The sequence below is a fragment of the Filicampus tigris genome, chromosome 9 (assembly GCF_054856515.1).
Source record: "Filicampus tigris isolate MCC_2025a chromosome 9, RoL_Ftig_1.0, whole genome shotgun sequence".
Taxonomy (NCBI): Eukaryota; Metazoa; Chordata; class Actinopteri; order Syngnathiformes; family Syngnathidae; genus Filicampus; species Filicampus tigris.
The window spans coordinates 18,283,986-18,302,515 of NC_141225.1; the positions used below are offsets into that span (position 1 = coordinate 18,283,986).

At 41.9% G+C, this 18,530-nt stretch overlaps 2 protein-coding genes across 2 annotated transcripts; both read left to right on the forward strand.

Moving 5' to 3' along the window:
* Positions 1 to 140: 140 nt before the first annotated feature.
* LOC147142383 (intermediate filament protein ON3-like) lies at positions 141 to 3,996 on the forward strand. Its single transcript, XM_086039501.1, has 9 exons — positions 141 to 623; positions 1,520 to 1,728; positions 1,814 to 1,874; positions 1,977 to 2,072; positions 2,171 to 2,335; positions 2,420 to 2,545; positions 2,639 to 2,859; positions 2,959 to 3,005; positions 3,111 to 3,996. The coding sequence occupies exons 1-9, from the start codon at positions 237 to 239 to the stop codon at positions 3,278 to 3,280; spliced, it is 1,482 nt and encodes a 493-aa protein (XP_085895627.1). The 5' UTR covers positions 141 to 236; the 3' UTR covers positions 3,281 to 3,996.
* A 5,650-nt stretch (positions 3,997 to 9,646) lies between these two features.
* On the forward strand, positions 9,647 to 12,626 carry LOC147142384 (keratin, type II cytoskeletal 8-like). The gene is made up of 9 exons (XM_086039500.1): positions 9,647 to 10,168; positions 10,621 to 10,829; positions 10,938 to 10,998; positions 11,068 to 11,163; positions 11,280 to 11,444; positions 11,529 to 11,654; positions 11,748 to 11,968; positions 12,068 to 12,123; positions 12,203 to 12,626. The coding sequence occupies exons 1-9, from the start codon at positions 9,740 to 9,742 to the stop codon at positions 12,397 to 12,399; spliced, it is 1,560 nt and encodes a 519-aa protein (XP_085895626.1). The 5' UTR covers positions 9,647 to 9,739; the 3' UTR covers positions 12,400 to 12,626.
* The last annotated feature ends 5,904 nt before the right edge of the window (positions 12,627 to 18,530 follow it).

The following is an 18,530-nucleotide window of genomic DNA, read 5'->3' on the forward strand; positions in this document are numbered from 1 at the left end:
ACAGGACTAGCCACTCCTGTTGTTCAGAGCCAGAGGCATGTAGGTCGGGAGGGACAGCGGTTGGCCAGTAAAAGTGAGAGGACAGGTTGTAATAATGAGGATCCTCCCCATCCGCTCAGCTCAGCCATAAAAGCAAGCCGTCTCTTCAGTCAGACACTCAGAGGGACTTGACTCTCCTTTGAAGCCTGCACATCTCCAGTTCTCAGCCCAGCCTTGACAACCCCAACAACTACAACATGTACAGCAGGAAATCCTACTCAATTGCAGGCAGCGGTACCTCCTCCAGGAGGTCCCTTGCAGGGCCCGGGAGCATCTCCATCAAGAGAGCCACCTACAATATTGGTTCCACTTCTGGTGGTTATGGTGGTGGTTTTAGCATTTATGGTGGTGGTAGTGCTGGAGGCTTAGGTTATGGCAGTTCGTTTAGCTCAGGCTCAATGCTCGGCGGTGGTGGTGCTTATGGAGGTGGACTCGTGTCCGCCCCAATCACCGCAGTCACAGTCAACCAGAGTCTGCTGACCCCGCTGAATGTGGATATTGACCCCAGCATCCAGGCTGTTCGCACCCAGGAAAAGGAGCAGATCAAGACCCTCAACAACCGCTTTGCTTCCTTCATTGACAAGGTTGGTTCCCTTGACCTGTTTGAATTGATTACATCAGGTATCACTTTGTATAGGTAAAAGTAACAAACTCGTTAATAGTATTCGCTTACATCTCCTGTATCTATAGCTGCAGAACACAGCCAACCAAATGCTGACATGTATTTAAGTGACTAAGCAACAGAATCATGACGCTTATCAGTTTGACATTGTATCCGTCAATGAGTAACAGCTTGTAGGATGGGAGGGAGTCGAAAATAATCAAAGACTGTTCATTTTTTAGGCTGATTCTAATTTGATTTTCTACTTCATCCAAACTTGATTCAGTAACATTCCCTTTCCTGGGTAAATGGAAGCATCCAAAAACTTACAATTGTACATCATAGTTGGAGGAATCTAAAGCAGAATCAACTTTTGCTTATCTTTGATGTTTCTTTTGATGTAGATAGATAATCAAATATGCATAACAAAAAAAGCATGCAGAAAAATGACAGCCTAAATCGTACGATACCCCAGACGCTTGGTCTCCCTAGCTTTATCTGCCACACCTATATTTTTTATTACTGGATTGACTGTGGCCTTTATTAGCTAAACAAAGCATAAACAACAGCATCAAAGCCAAACAAGGGATTGCACATCCCAAACCCCATCATCATATAACATTTCAAAACTCAAGTCATAAGTAGTGCTCATTTGTGTGGGGAGTGTAAGGTGTGGCTATTCAGATAGGAAGATGAAGTCATGCCATAAATGTCGGGCACCACCCTTTTTTGCTGATCTATCGCACTGATTAGACAGAAATTCTAGACCACTGACAGTAGCATACAAAATTATATCCTTATGCAAATCTATCCAGATACAAATTTAATTCTGGAATCAAGAAAATCTATACATTTTAACAATTTTCTGTGTCTTCCCAGGTACGATTCCTGGAGCAGCAGAACAAGATGCTGGAGACCAAGTGGAACCTCCTGCAGGACCAGACCACAACCCGCTCCAACATCGACGCTATGTTTGAAGCCTACATTTCAAACTTGCGCAGGCAACTAGATGGGCTGGGCAACGAGAAAGTCAAGCTGGAGGGAGAACTGAAGAACATGCAGCTCCAGGTGGAGGACTTCAAGAGAAAGTACGTGTTGAGTAGACTCATCCACTGTGGATATTTTAGTCAGCAAATGAAGCTGATTGAATGATATTATGTCCTGTGTCCAAAGGTATGAAGAGGAAATCAACAAACGCACAGCTGCAGAGAATGAGTTTGTGGTCTTGAAGAAGGTAGGAATGAATTAACATTGCATTCATTGATGGCCTTTTATACTGGGTTGGTTTCTGTTAACCACTTTGAATATATTTTAATGTTTTACAAATTCATTCCAGGATGTTGATGCTGCCTACATGAACAAGGTGGAGCTGGAGGCCAAATGCGATGCTCTTCAGGATGAAATCAACTTCCTCAGGGCCATCTATGAGGCTGTATGTACAATTATTTTACTGTATATAGTCTGCCGTTTGGCCATTGTTTGAACCTAGCCAAAGACTTGATTCTTTTGCAACAATCTGTGGTTCTGCAGGAGCTCCGGGAGCTGCAGTCCCAGATCAAGGACACCTCTGTCATTGTGGAGATGGACAACAGCCGCAACCTGGATATGGATGCCATCGTGGCTGAAGTGCGTGCTCAGTATGAGGACATTGCCAACCGCAGCAAGGCTGATGCAGAGGCCTGGTACAAGCAGAAGGTGAGAGCAATGCCGACAATCAATCCTGGTCCTTTATCTCTATACACTACGCATTATACATGATGTTGTGGTTTTCCACAACAGTACGAGGAGATGCAGAGCTCTGCCGGACAGTACGGTGATGACCTTCGCACAACCAAGGCTGAGATTGCTGAGCTGAACCGCATGATTGCCCGCCTTCAGAATGAGATTGAGGCTGTCAAGGCACAGGTACAGAAAATGTCCAGAACATATTAGATTGACTTATTCATGAAGACAATGTGAAAGAGCTTTTTTTTTCAAGTTGTGATAACCTTTCGGCAGAGGGCCAGCCTCGAGGCTCAGATCGCAGAGGCTGAGGACCGTGGTGAGTTGGCAGTGAAGGATGCCAAGCTCCGCATCAAGGATCTGGAGGAAGCCCTCCAGAGAGCCAAGCAGGACATGGCCCGCCAGGTGCGTGAATACCAGGAGCTGATGAACGTCAAGATGGCCCTGGACATTGAAATCGCCACCTACAGGAAACTGCTGGAAGGAGAGGAGACCAGGTAGGGTCAACATTTGGTAATATTAAATGTTATTACACATCTGTGTCAATAGTCTGATATTATGCATTCAATCCTTTATCTAAAATGTGCAACCACTAGAATTCTCTCTGGACCTACCTCCGCAACCATCCATGTGCAACAGTCTGGTAAGTTACCAATCTTATAGTCCTATAGTCCTCAGCTGTACTTGCACTTCCGAATCACAAACAAATAAATCCTAATACTGTCTTCTCTACCATGCTCTTCTCCAGGATACTCCAGCTCAGCTGGCAGCGCCGGAATGGGCGCCGGAATGGGCTACGGACTTGGCGGCAGCAGCATGTCTAGTAGCTATGGCGGCAGCATGACTGGTGGTTATGGTGGTACTAGTACCGTCACCAAGTCCACAGTGTCCTCAACCAGTTCCAGAAGATACATTTAAGAAGGAGAGCAGTCCCTCTACACTCTCTCAAAATCCTGAATTGACCAAAATCTGTTTACCTTTACACGGTGCTATGCGCATACCACAATGGTGCGGGCATGATAATCCAAAAATTTGCGATTTGCCAAATTATGTCAGTTAAAAAAAGAAACACAGCTACCAGTGGTGTTCCAAGAATCACTGGGTCCATTTATGTACACACATGCAACATTCATCATCATTTCAGAGTTTCTGAAAGTAAATGTGGCCTCAAACAAGGGGCAGGTCAGTTGCAATACAAAATGTGTCGTATTTCTGCATTGACTTCCAAGAAATTGGAAAAGGGAAGCAAAAGAGGTATGGGGTGTTGAAACTATGCAGGGGAAACATTTGCATTTCTGCATACAATCTGATGCTCTGAAATAGACATCGAGACTGCTCCAGTTCTCAGTAGAAGTCTCCATTTTTTTTAGATTTGAGTGCCGACACCAGTCAAGAGAGCTGGAGACAATAAGTAGAAGTTTTACATGTTTACAAATAAGAAACCAGATTTGTTAAAAGGTTAGTGCCTTAATCTTTTTGGGGGCTCTGTCAGATCATTCCCTTCTTTGTTTAACATTTCCTTGCCTTGATGCTTCAGTTATGTTGAAACCAGATTTATTTTGGAAAGGCCCTCTTAGCAACATGATTGATGACAGTTGCAAGAAATAACATCAACAATAAATCTGAGTACCCGATCTCCTGTCTGGATTGTTTTTGCATGAGAAATTACTTTGAAGAAGGCCGGGTGCCGGGTGGTAAATGCACCACAAGAGGACAGTCCTGCAGTTTTTTACAGAAACACCTGCTTTTGACGAAGAATATGTACACGTCTAGACTACAGAGCAGGGGCAAGGTATCAGCACAGAGGGGGCGGAGCATTCTCGATGGGCCCTTGTGAAAGTCACTTTACCACGGTACCGGGCTGTGGGCCGCTTTGGACCGGGCAGAAAAAAGGTTGGGGGCCAATGATGTAGGGGGCCCACACTGTGCATTTTATACTTGAACACATCCTACAAAACGGGGACCTATCATGGGCCCTGTGAGCTCGTGGTCCCTGGGGCGACCGCTCCCTTGGCCCCGCTCTGGCTCCGCTACTGCTAGAGAATCATATTTACAGTTACACTAGTGTCTTTCAGTTTTTTTTATCTACTGTATTACAGTAGTTTGGATAGTTTACAGTATATTAAAACTGCTGATTATATATTTTTTAAAGTAGTAGTTGTATTTTTCAAAATTATGCAATTTTCACGTGGCGTTGGATGAATATGATGCAGACTAATTGAATTATTTAACTTGTCATCAGTCAAAAAAACAGTAATGATAGTAACATTCGGAACAGCATTCAGAACAAGCTTGAAAGTTATCCCTAGCAAGTTACATCCAAGCCATTGTTAGGTAGGGACGTGTCTAAACACGCTTCGAGGAGCTGAGCTGTTTTCTTCATGTTATTAACAGGTTCTTCATCTTCACCTGAGGCTGAGTGTTGGCAGTTATTATTTATGGAATTAAAAATAGCTTGACTTATAATAACTCATGTTGAGGCTCATGCCAAATACTACAAATAGTATCTCTAACTTCCGTCTGCCTTGCGCTAGATGATGACACATGACAAATGAGAAAATCTTTTCTCTTGGTATTAAACATGCTGTTTTACATGCCCAAGCAAATTCATAGCATTCTTTCATTCTTCATGAACATCGCACCCATTCATCAATGGGCCAATAAATCAGCCCTGAAAACAAACCAAACATCATCATTTAAAAATACAAAAAGAGTAAATAGATCGATTAGTATAGAGTAAGTTGGAGCATGATTAACGCTGCTCAAAACGTCGCATTACATCGATAGAAGACAAACTTGTGAAATGAATATAAATGCCTTAATCGGACCATGTTCAACTCTTTAAAAATTGGATTAATACACTGATACAAGGACGAGTCCCAACAGGCAGGTAAACTAGGCCTCTGGCCCCGAGCAGAAGGGGGACGACTATTGAGCTACATCAATGACAAAGCACTGCTTAACACTGCAACGACGACATGCTGTTGTCGAGAAGTCTCGTAAAAAGGGCCCTTTGCTAGCTGTTGCTGCTTAGGCGGGGCTTAACTCGGAGAGACGGCTTCTATTGGTCCATATCAGCGACACAATTGCAACCACTGACACTACTTAATTAACTACACAGGAAAGGTTTTAACACTGTCACACGAGAAGTTTATAGACATTAATCGCTGTAATGACCTGTACTTCTTGGAGGGAACAGCGATAAGGTCATTTTGTGAACATCACACAAGGAAATGCGAAACACTGGTTTCCAGAATCAGTGGTGCTGCCTGTCATGATTTGACTTGCACACGGATGACTGCATGAACACTGAACCAATGATATACAGATTTACATTCAGACACAGTGCAGGGTGGAAACTGAAGTGAAGCCAATCCTCAATAGAAGAATACATGCCGACAGAGGTAATAAAAAATTTAAAATGCAGACTGTGTGCTGTTTGTAGGTCCCAATCGATTAAAGGGAACGCACAAATTACAGCATGAGAAAGCATTATAGTTTGTGACAAAAAGGAAAAACTGCCCAGTGGATTGTATCCAGGACTTATCGCTGTGCTAAAGCAACAATAAAGGAACCGGTATAATAGTAATGAATGGTAACTCCAATAACACAAAAGAGTGGCCACTCCGAGCCGTATGAGATATGGCACCATTAAGAATATTAGCTGAAGCTTCAGCATGGAAAGCGATGATGTTGACCATTTTCACCTTTTAAATACTGTTCTACACTGGAAGCAGATGCAGATGAGAAGCTACTACAGGGCCAATGGGCTCCCTCATTCTTTTTCGACACGGCACTTGAGCAGCAGCATTCAAGACAAGCTGGAGAACTTGTTTCCCTGCATTGATTCGTGGCAAGGAATTTCAGAATTTTGCAGGGTTATGTAATTAACAGAAGGCTGGGGGTTGGTGGACCTGGCTTCTTTGGGTTCTCCCATCCACAGGATATTACACTTCGAATGCATCACACTATCTTAGCGCACAGTCTGACTATTAAGGCAAGGAAACATGATCACAATTAGATTCACATACTGTATCGACTCGGTTGTTGACTTGGTGTGTGTTGTCACAGGGCAGGTTGCAGGACAAGGGTGTGGCAAGGCCACCCTTATATGCACTCCCACTCTGAAATTTGAATGCATTCCTCAAGGTGAGACACACCCACTGCAATGTTGCACACGTAGGGAGATTCTGAAGATGAGGTTTTTCAGTGCTAGCTTAGAGTTAGCCAGTGAGAGAAAGGGCATCTGATGTAGGCCTAATAATGCCGATTAACTCCTGCATGCAATTTACATATCTAACTTGGTAAAATGAGATACAGTGCACAATACCCAATGCCTATGGCAGGCTAATAACAGAAGTACTGAATTCAGAAGTTTAATTAATCAAATTCAGTGACGCTTCCATAGTTAAATCACCATGGACCCATCAGCTACAGCGCCCGCTTACATTGCATTAGACATGTATTATTTTAGGATCTTCCTCCAAATCGGCCTTGCCTGCCTGCGTGGCTTTCTTCTGGAGTCGTCTGGTCTCTCTGCCTCCTGGCTAAGGCGTGGTGCATTTGATCAACACTATAAATACCTTCATCATTGAAAATGAGGGATGATGATGATGATGATGACCAAGTGATAGCTCATAAAATGCTGTCACAGACATTCTTTGCATTCTATGATCCTACTGAAGACAGATGGTTCAATAATGGCTCATGAAGGCAAGAGATAATAGATTAGACAAATTGTGCACACCTCCGAGTAGCAACAAGTGACTGGCATTTGTCAAATCTAGCTGCTCTAATAAGATTGTATTGACCTGTGAGGAGATTATTTTTCTTGCATGCATACTGATGTGACTATGATTGAATAGCGATAAATAGCCACCATAAAAACTATTTTCTGAAAGATGTCCGTGTTTATCAAAGAGAAAGCATTTTTTAAACATTTTTCAGGACTGGCTAGCCCTGTTCCTCAGAAATTCCGAGTCAGAGGTAGGGTGGGAATGAATGCCAGGAGCTTGTGGACATCAAGATGGCCTTGGACATTGTAATTGCCCCCTACTTGAGACTAAGTTGGATCAACTTTCAGTGATATCAATGATATTTCATGACTGTATGATTAGCCTGAATCATGCATTCATCCTCCAACGCAACCATCCATGTCCAGCAGTCATCATCCAGTGGTAAATTTTCATTCGTCTACAGTCATTTGCAATGTCACTTTAAAATCACAAACATAAGCAAATATTCTTTCTTCTGTTCCATGAGTCTACAGCTCCAGCTCTGCTGCTAGATTCGGCATCTGTGGCAGCAGCTCAGGTGGTGGTGGTAATGTCACCAAGTCCAGAGTGTCGAGGAAAAGCTCCAGAAGATACTCGTAAAAAACTTCATATCCATTTTCGAATTTCAGATTCCTTCATTGCACTATCCCAGACCAATAAACGGGCAAACTATCACAAAATATAATAATTGCTCAAAACATTACATTAAAAAGCCACCACTTATACTTCAGAATTAATGACTTATATAAACTTGAGCCATTCAACATAATTGAGTCCATCACTTCTGTGGTATAATGTTGCAACACAATATTCTTTTCATTTTGTGAAAAAGTAAAAATTTTCAATGAATGGACTACTAATAGATCAACAACATTTGTAATCTGTTATTTGGACATTGTTGTCTTTTTTTTTTTTTAGGTTAAATGTTTTACTTTAGAATTCAATCTGCATTGTCTGGCGCTAGTAAGTAAAAAGTAAGCTAGAAGTGATGTAAAGCATTATAATTCAGAGACAGCAATGTTGTATTGTAATTAATTACTTTTGAATGGCAATAGCTTGTAATATAAATGTCATTTCGGTAGAAATTTGGCAACCGACAGTGGCTGCTACAAAGTTTTAGATCAATGCTTGGGAATGGAAAGTGAGTGGTAGAGGGGATGCATGTCACACATCTAAATTGGCAAACTGAGATAGGATACAGAATTTCACATAGCAATGGCAGGCTGACAGCATAAATCATAGGCATGCGCATTTTTGAAGAGTCATCTACTTTGCTCAAACAGTTGAGCTGCCATTACAGCAACACGTGACGACAAAAGCAATACATTACCCGCTGAATGTTAAAGCAGCCAGAAATTTCACAGCCCTCTGTCACTGGCTTTAAACACAAATTGTTTCTTGCTGTATTAAGCCAACTATGCCAAAACCCTATGTCTGTATTTTACAGTATCAAGTTATGAACACCTACACACAGACTTGCTTACAATTTATATTGCAAGTTGTGAACATTATTTTGGCATTTTTGCTCACACGCAACACACTGCACATCAGCAAAATGTGAGAACAAAAGTTGCTCATTGTCAACTGAATGTTACAGGAACCTCTCTGGATTTAGAGGACTCCATAGCTGTCTTAGGTCCATTTATGGACTTTGTCAAATGTTCCCACGAATTAGACACAGACAACATTTATTTTTTTAATGATCATATACTAAAGCCGAGGAGTAGGAGTTAAAACAATGTAGAACTCTTACATTGTTTAGTTTTCTTCTTCTTAGTTTTGTTTATTCATGTGGGTGCTCTTACCTCTCAACATGTGGCACTTAAACAAACACGGACGTAGTCGGTTTTTCTTTCGCCCAGGCTAGTAAATCCCAAGATCTCTACTCACTATACTAGCCCATCCACCGGACCACTCCTTTAAAGTGGTAAGGCTTGTCTGCCTGGCTTTACTTTGGAGTGGCCAGGCCTCTTTGCCTCCTAGCTGGGCGCAATGCATTGTAGCAAAACTAGAAATTTGCACTCATCAGTGAAAATGAGTGATACCCAAGAAATCCCAGTGATTAAAAGACATTCATTGCATTATATGATGCAAATGAAATGTAAATATTAGTTCATAAATGGACTAGATGACAGATTAGACAAAACGTGCACACCTACAGGTTGCAACAATTTCTTGAATGCAAGCTGATCTAATACGATTGCTATGAGCTGTGAGAGAAATATTTGTTTCTGCATCCATACTGATGTTTTAAGTATCGAAAGGCGATAAGCAGCCAACATGACAACTTTGTTTTAGGACAAATTCTTAAAAGGAAGGAGTGCCAGTGTTTATAGAAGAAGCACATTTTACGTGTTTTCAGGACTGGAAAGTCCTGTTGTTCAGAGCTAGAGGCATGTAAGGTGGGCGGGAGTCAGCTTGGCCAGTAAAAGGGTGAGGACAGGTTGTAATGGGGAGGGTCCGCACTCCGCCCCCATCAGCTCAGCTTGGCCATAAAAGCAAGCACACCTTTCAGTCCGACACTCAGAGGGACTAGACTCTCCTTTGAAGCCTGCACATCTTCAGTTCTCTGCTCCCACTAGACCACCTCAACAACTACAAGATGATTTCCAGGAAGTCCTACTCAGTCTCAGGCTCCAGCAGCGGCTCCAGGAGGTCCTTTGCAGGGCCCCAATCCAGCTTCAGAACCAGCTACACTCTTGGGTCCTCTGCTGGAGGTTTTGGTGCTGGCAGCAGTTTTGGTGCCGGCGGTTATGGCGCTGGCGGTTTCGGATCTGGCGGTTTCGGCGCTAGCGGTTTCGGCGCTGGCGGTTTCGGTGCTGGCGCCTCCATGAGCTCTAGCTCAATGGTTGGTGGTAGTTTTGGAAGCGGAGCTGGCTTTGTGGCTCCACAAATCACCGCAGTCACAGTCAACAAGACTCTGCTGACTCCCCTGAGTCTGGATATTGACCCGACCATCCAGGCTGTCCGCACCCAGGAAAAGGATCAGATCAAGACCCTCAACAATCGCTTTGCTTCCTTTATTGACAAGGTTGGAAAACTAGATTTTTCTTTGACTTGATTATATCTGAAAAACTGTTTTTACTGCAGGCCTCCATTGCTGTAGTGCTACTAATGTGAGCAGATTTAAAACAACAATCACACGTAATCCGAATAATTACTCTTGTACTGTTGTTGTGACCATCTGGTTGAAGCATGTGACATGTAAATTCCTTCACCGGTCAAAATCTTGAGCAGTGTTCGGAGAAGGTCTCACTGGGTTAAAATGTCGCAACAGTAGGGTGTGGCTATTCACATGGGGAGGCTGAATTCACAGCCACGGTGGTAAAGCTAGAAGGATCATGCTAAACCAACCACAAATATACAATTTTAAACATGGTTTCCCTGAAATAAAACAGCCTGTTAATTCATAATAAATTTAAACTTAAGTTAAAACATAAACTTTTAATATTAAAAACTAACTTCTGTGGGGTGTCTGTCCAGGTACGATTCCTGGAGCAGCAGAACAAGATGCTGGAGACCAAGTGGAACCTCCTGCAGGACCAGACCACAACCCGCTCCAACATCGACGCCATGTTTGAAGCGTACATTGCAAATTTGCGCAGGCAACTCGATGGGCTGGGCAACGAGAAAGTCAAGCTGGAGGGAGAACTGAAGAACATGCAGCTGCAGGTGGAGGACTTCAAAACAAAGTGAGTGTTGACAGGAATAGTACCATGTGGATTTCTGACTACCTTTTCAAACTTAATTTAGAGACAGTATTGGGATGATGTGGTGCTTACTGTCTTGTGTTCCAATAGGTATGAAAATGAAATCAACAGGCGCACAGCTGCAGAGAATGAATTTGTGCTCTTGAAAAAGGTAAAAAAAATAGATGGCATTAGCTGCATTGAACTCTTAGTTTAACACTTTTCCAAATCATTTTTCCAGGATGTTGATGCTGCCTACATGAACAAGGTGGAACTGGAGGCCAAAGCTGACGCTCTTCAGGATGAAATCAACTTCCTCAGGGCCGTCTATGAGGCTGTAAGTACAATTATTTCATATAGTTTTTATAATATTGCCCTTACCACATGCTGTTTTGCCATTGTTTGAACCTGGCCAAAGACTTGATTCTTTTGCAACAATCTGTGGTTCTGCAGGAGCTCCGGGAGCTGCAGTCCCAGATCAAGGACACCTCTGTCGTTGTGGAGATGGACAACAGCCGCAACCTGGATATGGATGCCATCGTGGCTGAAGTGCGTGCTCAGTATGAGGACATTGCCAACCGCAGCAAGGCTGATGCAGAGGCCTGGTACAAACAGAAGGTGAGAGCAATGCCGACAATCAATCCTGGACCTTTTTCTCTATACACTACGCATTATACATGATGTTGTGGTTTTCCACAACAGTACGAGGAGATGCAGAGCTCTGCCGGACAGTACGGTGATGACCTTCGCACAACCAAGGCTGAGATTGCTGAGCTGAACCGCATGATTGCCCGTCTTCAGAATGAGATTGAGGCTGTCAAGGCACAGGTACAGAAAATGTCCAGAACATATTAGATTGACTTATTCATGAAGACAATGTGAAAGAGCTTTTTTTTTCAAGTTGTGATAACCTTTCGGCAGAGGGCCAGCCTCGAGGCTCAGATCGCAGAGGCTGAGGAGCGTGGTGAGTTGGCAGTGAAGGATGCCAAGCTCCGCATCAAGGATCTGGAGGAAGCCCTCCAGAGAGCCAAGCAGGACATGGCCCGCCAGGTGCGTGAATACCAGGAGCTGATGAACGTCAAGATGGCCCTGGACATTGAAATCGCCACCTACAGGAAACTGCTGGAAGGAGAGGAGACCAGGTAGGGTCAACATTTGGTAATATTAAATGTTATTTCACATCTGTGTCAATAGTCTAATATTATGTATTCAATCCTTTATCTAAAATGTGCAACCATTAGAATTCTCTCTGGACCTACCGCCGCAACCATCCATGTGCAACAGTCTTCGGGCGGAGGTAAGTTTTCCCTTGACTACAGTTGTTGCACTAAAAATTCACAAACAAACAAATACAAATATTGTTTCTTCTGTTTCAGGATTCTCCAGCTCCAGCTCCGCCGGTGGATTCGGTTTCGGTGGCAGCAGCATGGCTGGTGGTTTCGGTGGAAGCAGCATGGCTGGTGGTTTCGGTGGCAGCAGCATGGCTGGTGGTTACGGTGGCAGCAGTGCTGGTTACGGTGGTACGATCACAAAGTCCAGTGTGTCCACGACCAGCTCCAGAAGATACCTTTAAGAAAGAGAACAGTCCCTCTTGCCTTCAGTGTGCGATTCAACATCAACCAACAGGCAAAATGGTCCATTGTCTTACACCGTCAACAGTTGTGCCGCGGACTCACAGGGTGTATTTGTAAAATTTCATTCATCATTCATCAAGAGTTCCTAAAACTATTTGGAAAGGCCCTCGTAGAAATACCATATGAGTGATGACTTCTGAAATTGTAATAAATACATCCAAACACACAGTTGAGTCTTTTTTGCGTTTCCTTTTCGTGTATTGCTGGAAATGTAAACTCTTCTGCAATCATATCAGTTACGCATTCTTGCTTGCTGCAAACAAAAAATTCCTCTTTTCCACAAGTGCTGCCTGTGACATCTGCGCTGATGGATGGTGAATTCAAGCGGAGACCGAGTGTCTTTGCCCGGAGGTCTGACACTGAACCATTCTGCTATTAGGAACTGATCGATGTTCAAGAGAATGGTAAACTTTGTAAGCTAAATCCATGTTAACAAAGGTGGTTATGGATAAATGGGGAACAGCTGAGCAGTCCTGATACGATCTACACTCACATTTGTGTCAATGTCCTTTGTGCCCTTTAAATAGTCACGCATGGTTAATGTTGATACTCAAAGGGTATTTCATAAATTGTTGGGTCATGGGCTTCCTTTGACAAAATTCCATCATTGAGACACTTGTCAAATGTTCATTAATAGCAAAATGCTAAAATGGTAAATGGTAAAGTAATGCCCTAATACTTTGATTTTTTTCTCATGTGAGGTTTAATTTTAATTCCACCACTTTTCCACGCACAACTTTACTCTCAGTGTTGTGGTAAGGGTATGTCGTGGGGTAGAACTGTACCGCATTACATTAAGATAGTGAGCGAATATCATGTTGTAATTATTCATTAGAGTATTCAGTAAAATCTTCACCACCCGTTAGACACCTAGACTTAAAATGCAACTTTGGAAAAACATCATCATCAACAGCATCAAGTTTTTAGCCACAGTTTTCAGCATTGAGCTCCCTCTAGACTTTGAAATCATGTATTAGAGAAATCTAACCAGCTAACTAATTGGTTGTACACTGTGCAATATGCACATGTGGCATACAGCCAATTGTACTTTAAATGGTTGTTTTTTACCCAACGTCACACAAACAAATATGAAATGAAAATGAATTAGCCAGCCATGGCCAAATTGAAGTAATAGGCTATTTACATTCCAGGTAGCGCAAGCCAAGTAGCAAGAACTCAACAACAACTTGGATAGGATAGCCTTTTTTTTCTGGACTTGCTTCAATTGAAAGAATGGTTCAACAATCCCAATAACCGAGCACCTGATGAAATGAGCGTCTCATGTTAGTAATGGTTGGAATATTTCTTCTGTCATGAGGTTGAGGTGTTGATTATCACAACATAGTGCTGCCTTCCTCTCTCACTTGACATCAGCAGAACTGGTTTAAACGATTGAATGAGTAATTATATTATCAGGTAATAAATATATTCAAATTGAAGAATGGATAATTGTGCAGGGTTTGCCCTCTTCACTGCAGAGCTAGCTCCTCGTGTTTCAAGACTTCTACCAGGCGTAGCTTTCTATTTCAGAGGCAGATTTGTGTCGTTTGTGGTCTGCTGAATTTTCTATTGCAGTAACAAATGACATGTTTAGCTTCTCCCAACAAAGGGCAAACATGGAAGTGTGACACTGTTCAGGGAGAGGCTGACAAATTCACGGTTATATGTTGCTCTGGTGAGCAAGTTAAGATTAACACGCCCTTTGTACTGCCTGGACGTTTCTAAAAATTGGGATTTTTTTTCTCCTCGGCACATTGTCCTCTGTGTCTAACGCACACTGGATATGGTGCAATTCTCTGTAAATGCCGTTTAATTTTTGCAGTAGCATTCCATGCAGATTCCCTGTTAAGACATCAATCAATGCCAGTTTCTAAACACCAATTATTTTGTCTTGCTCAGCAGTGAAGGGAATGTTTCAAATAGCTAAAGGTTCACTTGTTATTATGTGCCTTTGCCTCTCCCTATACTTCTTAACATAAGCACACTTGTCAGAGTCTCTGTCACTGTTCTGACATGTAACAAAAGGAAACCAGTTTGCCTTGTTTGCAGAAGTTTGGCATGTGACAATATGCATAAATCACCCCATTCACTGCACGTTACTACTTTATCGTATGATGCACGTAATACTTTGTACATAAAGTGACTATACCTACAACTATATGCGTTCTTTAAAGGGATTAAATTATACCCGCAGACAGATCTAAAAGGAGTAGTACAAAATAAACATTATGCTGTTCAGGCTATGTGAGTCTGTCTGCTCAGCCAAGTTGTTTTGATTGAGGGTCAAAATGAAAAAACCTCTCAAGAAAACGGCTACTGTGCTATCACAGCAAGTTCAAAGATTTGCTACAGCACCTTCTGTTAAGACCATGCTGGCTTTATCAAAATCTATATCGAAAACTGCTGGAGGGGAAAATGATAGTGTGTCACAGGGAGGGAGGCGTTAGCTGTGGATGGGAAGGGAAAGAGGCGCTGACAGGTCGATGAGTTAAGGGCATGCGTCAGCCAGAAAGATGATCGAGGGTAGCGAGCACTCACTGCTTTTCAACATTATCAGCTCTGCTTTCGCTTTTACAATAGATGCAAGCAGACAAAGCAGAACTCGCCCATTGGCTCAGCAGTATTGGGGCATGGTAAGGGCTGGCTCACTGCATCAAACAGATACGCCCCTAAAAAAATGCTAATTTATCCATTGAAAGAAATAGGCATTACAAATATGTCTTCAATTCTTTAGTTATTTTGACCACAGCATGCCACTGTTATCAAGGCACCTGGGAATGGTTTTAAATAGTGGGGGCTAAAAGCATAAATATCTCCTTTAAAGCCTGGGTTCCATCACAAGCCACTGTGCCAATAACTAAGAAGATGAGTTAAATACAGAGTAGTAGTTAAATACAGAGTAGCTTTATATTTGCATTAGCTGTAAGTCAATGACAATTTGGCATGTTACCAGTAGCTGCAAAATGAACACTGTGAACTGAAAAGCAACGCATGACCCGTTGTACTCACACAGAATTCGACCCTCAAAAAACACAGCAAATTCAAACCCAATACAAGGCAACTCACTGATGAAAATGTCTTATGCATACGAAATGAGAAAAAGGTTTAGGAAGAAGCACCGAGGGCATCTACTGGACGAATGTTGCGCAACCAAAATTTGTCTTGTATTATACTTGTCATTGCTACAAAAATAATAAGACTAACACAAAATTTGTTGAATTTCAAAATGTCGATCTAACCTGTGGTGTTCTGTGTTAAAAGGAACTGAAAATGTCTGTAGTAAGAAAATAAATATAGAAGCTTCACCTGTTCTCCTTCGGCAGTCAGACAATTACAGTCCACAAGAAGTTCACAAGCCTCTTAAGGTCCGTAACTTTCACGATGCAGTAATTGCACTTTTCCCCACTGTGCTTTGTGCGCGTCTGAGTGTATGTCGCAAACTGGTTCGACAAAATTAACCTCAAGTGAAATGTTATATGAATGCTGTACAAACCATTGCAATGTTGGCAGTGAGAATCATAATCATGGTCAATATGATAGTCTTACAAAATGCCTTTATTTTGCCCTTAGTTGAAAAGGTGATAAAACAGACAGGAAATATTTCATGCCTTCTTTTATGTTGACAATGAATTGTTTGTATTTCACCCAAATCCTTCACTTTACCACTTCATATCTTCAAAGTATAACAGCATTTTCTTTTATTAGGTTTTATTACTTTGTGTTATAGCACCCCCTATTTTTCATAAAGAGAGCAGCTTAGTTAGACTTGTTTGACAGGTAGCAAAACTTTTGAAAATGCAAGGTTTTAAACGTGTGATTCCGCAATTCAAGTGTACCTTGTTGTGTTTTTGGGTGGCAATTTTCCTTTATCCTACCCGTGAAGTGAGTTTATCAACGGGAATACTTGCTAAAGCTAAGCTAATACCAGACATTTTGGAAGTCTAATGAATTGCCATTTTTTCTATGTATGTATATTGTCATATCCATAAAATAGACTTTATTTCTTTTGTACACAGCTTTATTGTTATAGTAGGTCATATCCTACAATTTTCAATTTTCATTTAATTGATCATTTCTACTTAAGCAAAGCTTTTGGGGAAAAAGAATGTAGCACCATCATTCTCGCAAATCTTTCCAAGTTGATCAGAATGTTCATTCTTTACTGTGGCTACGGTTCTAAAGTCAATGATCTCATCTATAACGGCGGTCTCATCGGCAGGCAGTCACGACCCCCATCAGTGACACTGTTTAACACTGGGCTGTCTGCCATACTTTCATCTTGATGAAGCTGGACAGGCGATGGGCAGAGACCGAATGGGGGCGGAGGGGAAGAGATAGCTTAAGTGTTCTTATTGACACCAAGGGCATGCCAAAATCTAAATCTGTGTCGTACTGTATTATTTGTTTACTGTACCCATGGGGAAAGTCAACTCTTCAAGGAGGTGTGCAGAGTGCTGCACCACTATAAACACAGTAGACACACAGTAGAAGTGACATGGCCTAATCAAGATAATTGGTCTTTTCAAAGGTTGACGTAATGTAGGCTCTGTTTTTTTCCCCATATTATTTCTGTGTATTTAGCCCTAATTGAGTCTGTCACTCAAATCAATGCAACCCATGTCAACAGAACAAGACAAATTGATTTTAAAGCTTTTGATATACAGCACCTAAGATTGTTCTTAGCCATTTAGCATGGCAGCTAACACAGCTAGCATGTGGCATTTAGAGGCTTCCATTAACTACACAGTTATATTTTTGGAACATGCATGGAAGGAAACCTGAGTAAAAAGTGAATAAATACATTCACAAAAATTCTCACCAAAGTTTTATATTTTTAAAGATGCACAAATTGGAATTTTATGTTATGAAATTGTGCGGTGGAAGGTATTAACTCTCCTTAAAGCCCTGGGGAGGCTTGCATGGCTTTTTTTTTTAATCTCACATGTGTAGATTAGAGGATGGTTTGCTGACTGCAAAGAATACACTTTGAGCTCTTCTGGGTAAACAGCAGGTGACTGCAATATACAGTAAGAAGGTTGGTACTACTAGTCTGCTTTGATGTCAAATTTTTTGTTGACTACCGTTACTGTTACTAGACACCTTCAACATTAACTCATTCACTGCCATTGACGAAATTATTTGTCTTTTCACAGTCCTTCCATTCAATCCCAGGAATTTATTTATACTTTTTTCTTTTTTTTTCCACATGTTAGTGTAAAAGAATGTCTGAAAATGTCTGGCAGTGAATGAGTTAAGCGTTAAACAGGTATGCTACGGTAGTCATTGTAAGATAATTAATTCATGTCTTAGAAGAGTTGTAGGTGGCAAGTATGGGCACTTCTCTATATTCCACAGTGTCCACCTGGTTTTGCATTTTCGGGTTAAGTCCCTGTCTAACTGCAGCTGAAACAGTGGTCCTTTTATTTTATGGAGTGGTCTGAAAACACATTTACCAGAGTGGAGGATGAATTCTTGCACATTGCCGTGGAAGTGCCAAATGTTAGACCAGGTTTGAAAATTGGCATGCAGCAAGATGGTTGTGTGTGAGAGATAAAAACTACCTTTAAAACATCATAGCTTTGTTGAGACAGCGCCAGTATTGCAATTCAATGCAATGACATTCATGCTCATGTTTTTATGTCGGTGTGTGAACTGGAGGTGGAGTATTGTGTTGGTACTGGCCGCATTGGCATCACCAACATCACAGCTTGGACGAGTTAGCTGCCATGCACCTTTTCTGGGCTTCCAAAGCTTCGCTCAACAGGAACGTATCCCTTGATGAGCCCCATCAAGGGATTTGTTCCACTTGCTTCACCGCCTCTCAATTCTAGCATTTTTTTAACCTTGACCACCTTTTTTCATGTTCCCTCGCCCTTCACCTTTACCACAGGCCTCGGACAGCATTGTGTGCGTTCTTTTTGTTGTCACACTTTGCATTTGGCAGCTATGTTTTGATAGTGGAAGCAAAGTTCCAAGATTTTTGAGCTCCCCATTCCAACTGCCGATTGACACATAAATGAGCTAAAGAAGAAGACAGAATTATAAGTTAAACATGAGGTTGAATTTAAAT

Bases quoted from the DNA above. Each gene is read 5' to 3' on its own strand.
- LOC147142383 (XM_086039501.1), top strand. From the start codon at position 237: ATGTACAGCAGGAAATCCTACTCAATTGCAGGCAGCGGTACCTCCTCC. The intron at 1,729-1,813 runs GTACGTGTTGAG...CTGTGTCCAAAG, and splicing joins GTGGAGGACTTCAAGAGAAA to GTATGAAGAGGAAATCAACA. The intron at 2,073-2,170 runs GTATGTACAATT...GTGGTTCTGCAG, and splicing joins TCAGGGCCATCTATGAGGCT to GAGCTCCGGGAGCTGCAGTC.
- LOC147142384 (XM_086039500.1), top strand. From the start codon at position 9,740: ATGATTTCCAGGAAGTCCTACTCAGTCTCAGGCTCCAGCAGCGGCTCC. The intron at 10,169-10,620 runs GTTGGAAAACTA...GTGTCTGTCCAG, and splicing joins TTGCTTCCTTTATTGACAAG to GTACGATTCCTGGAGCAGCA. The intron at 11,445-11,528 runs GTGAGAGCAATG...TTTCCACAACAG, and splicing joins AGGCCTGGTACAAACAGAAG to TACGAGGAGATGCAGAGCTC.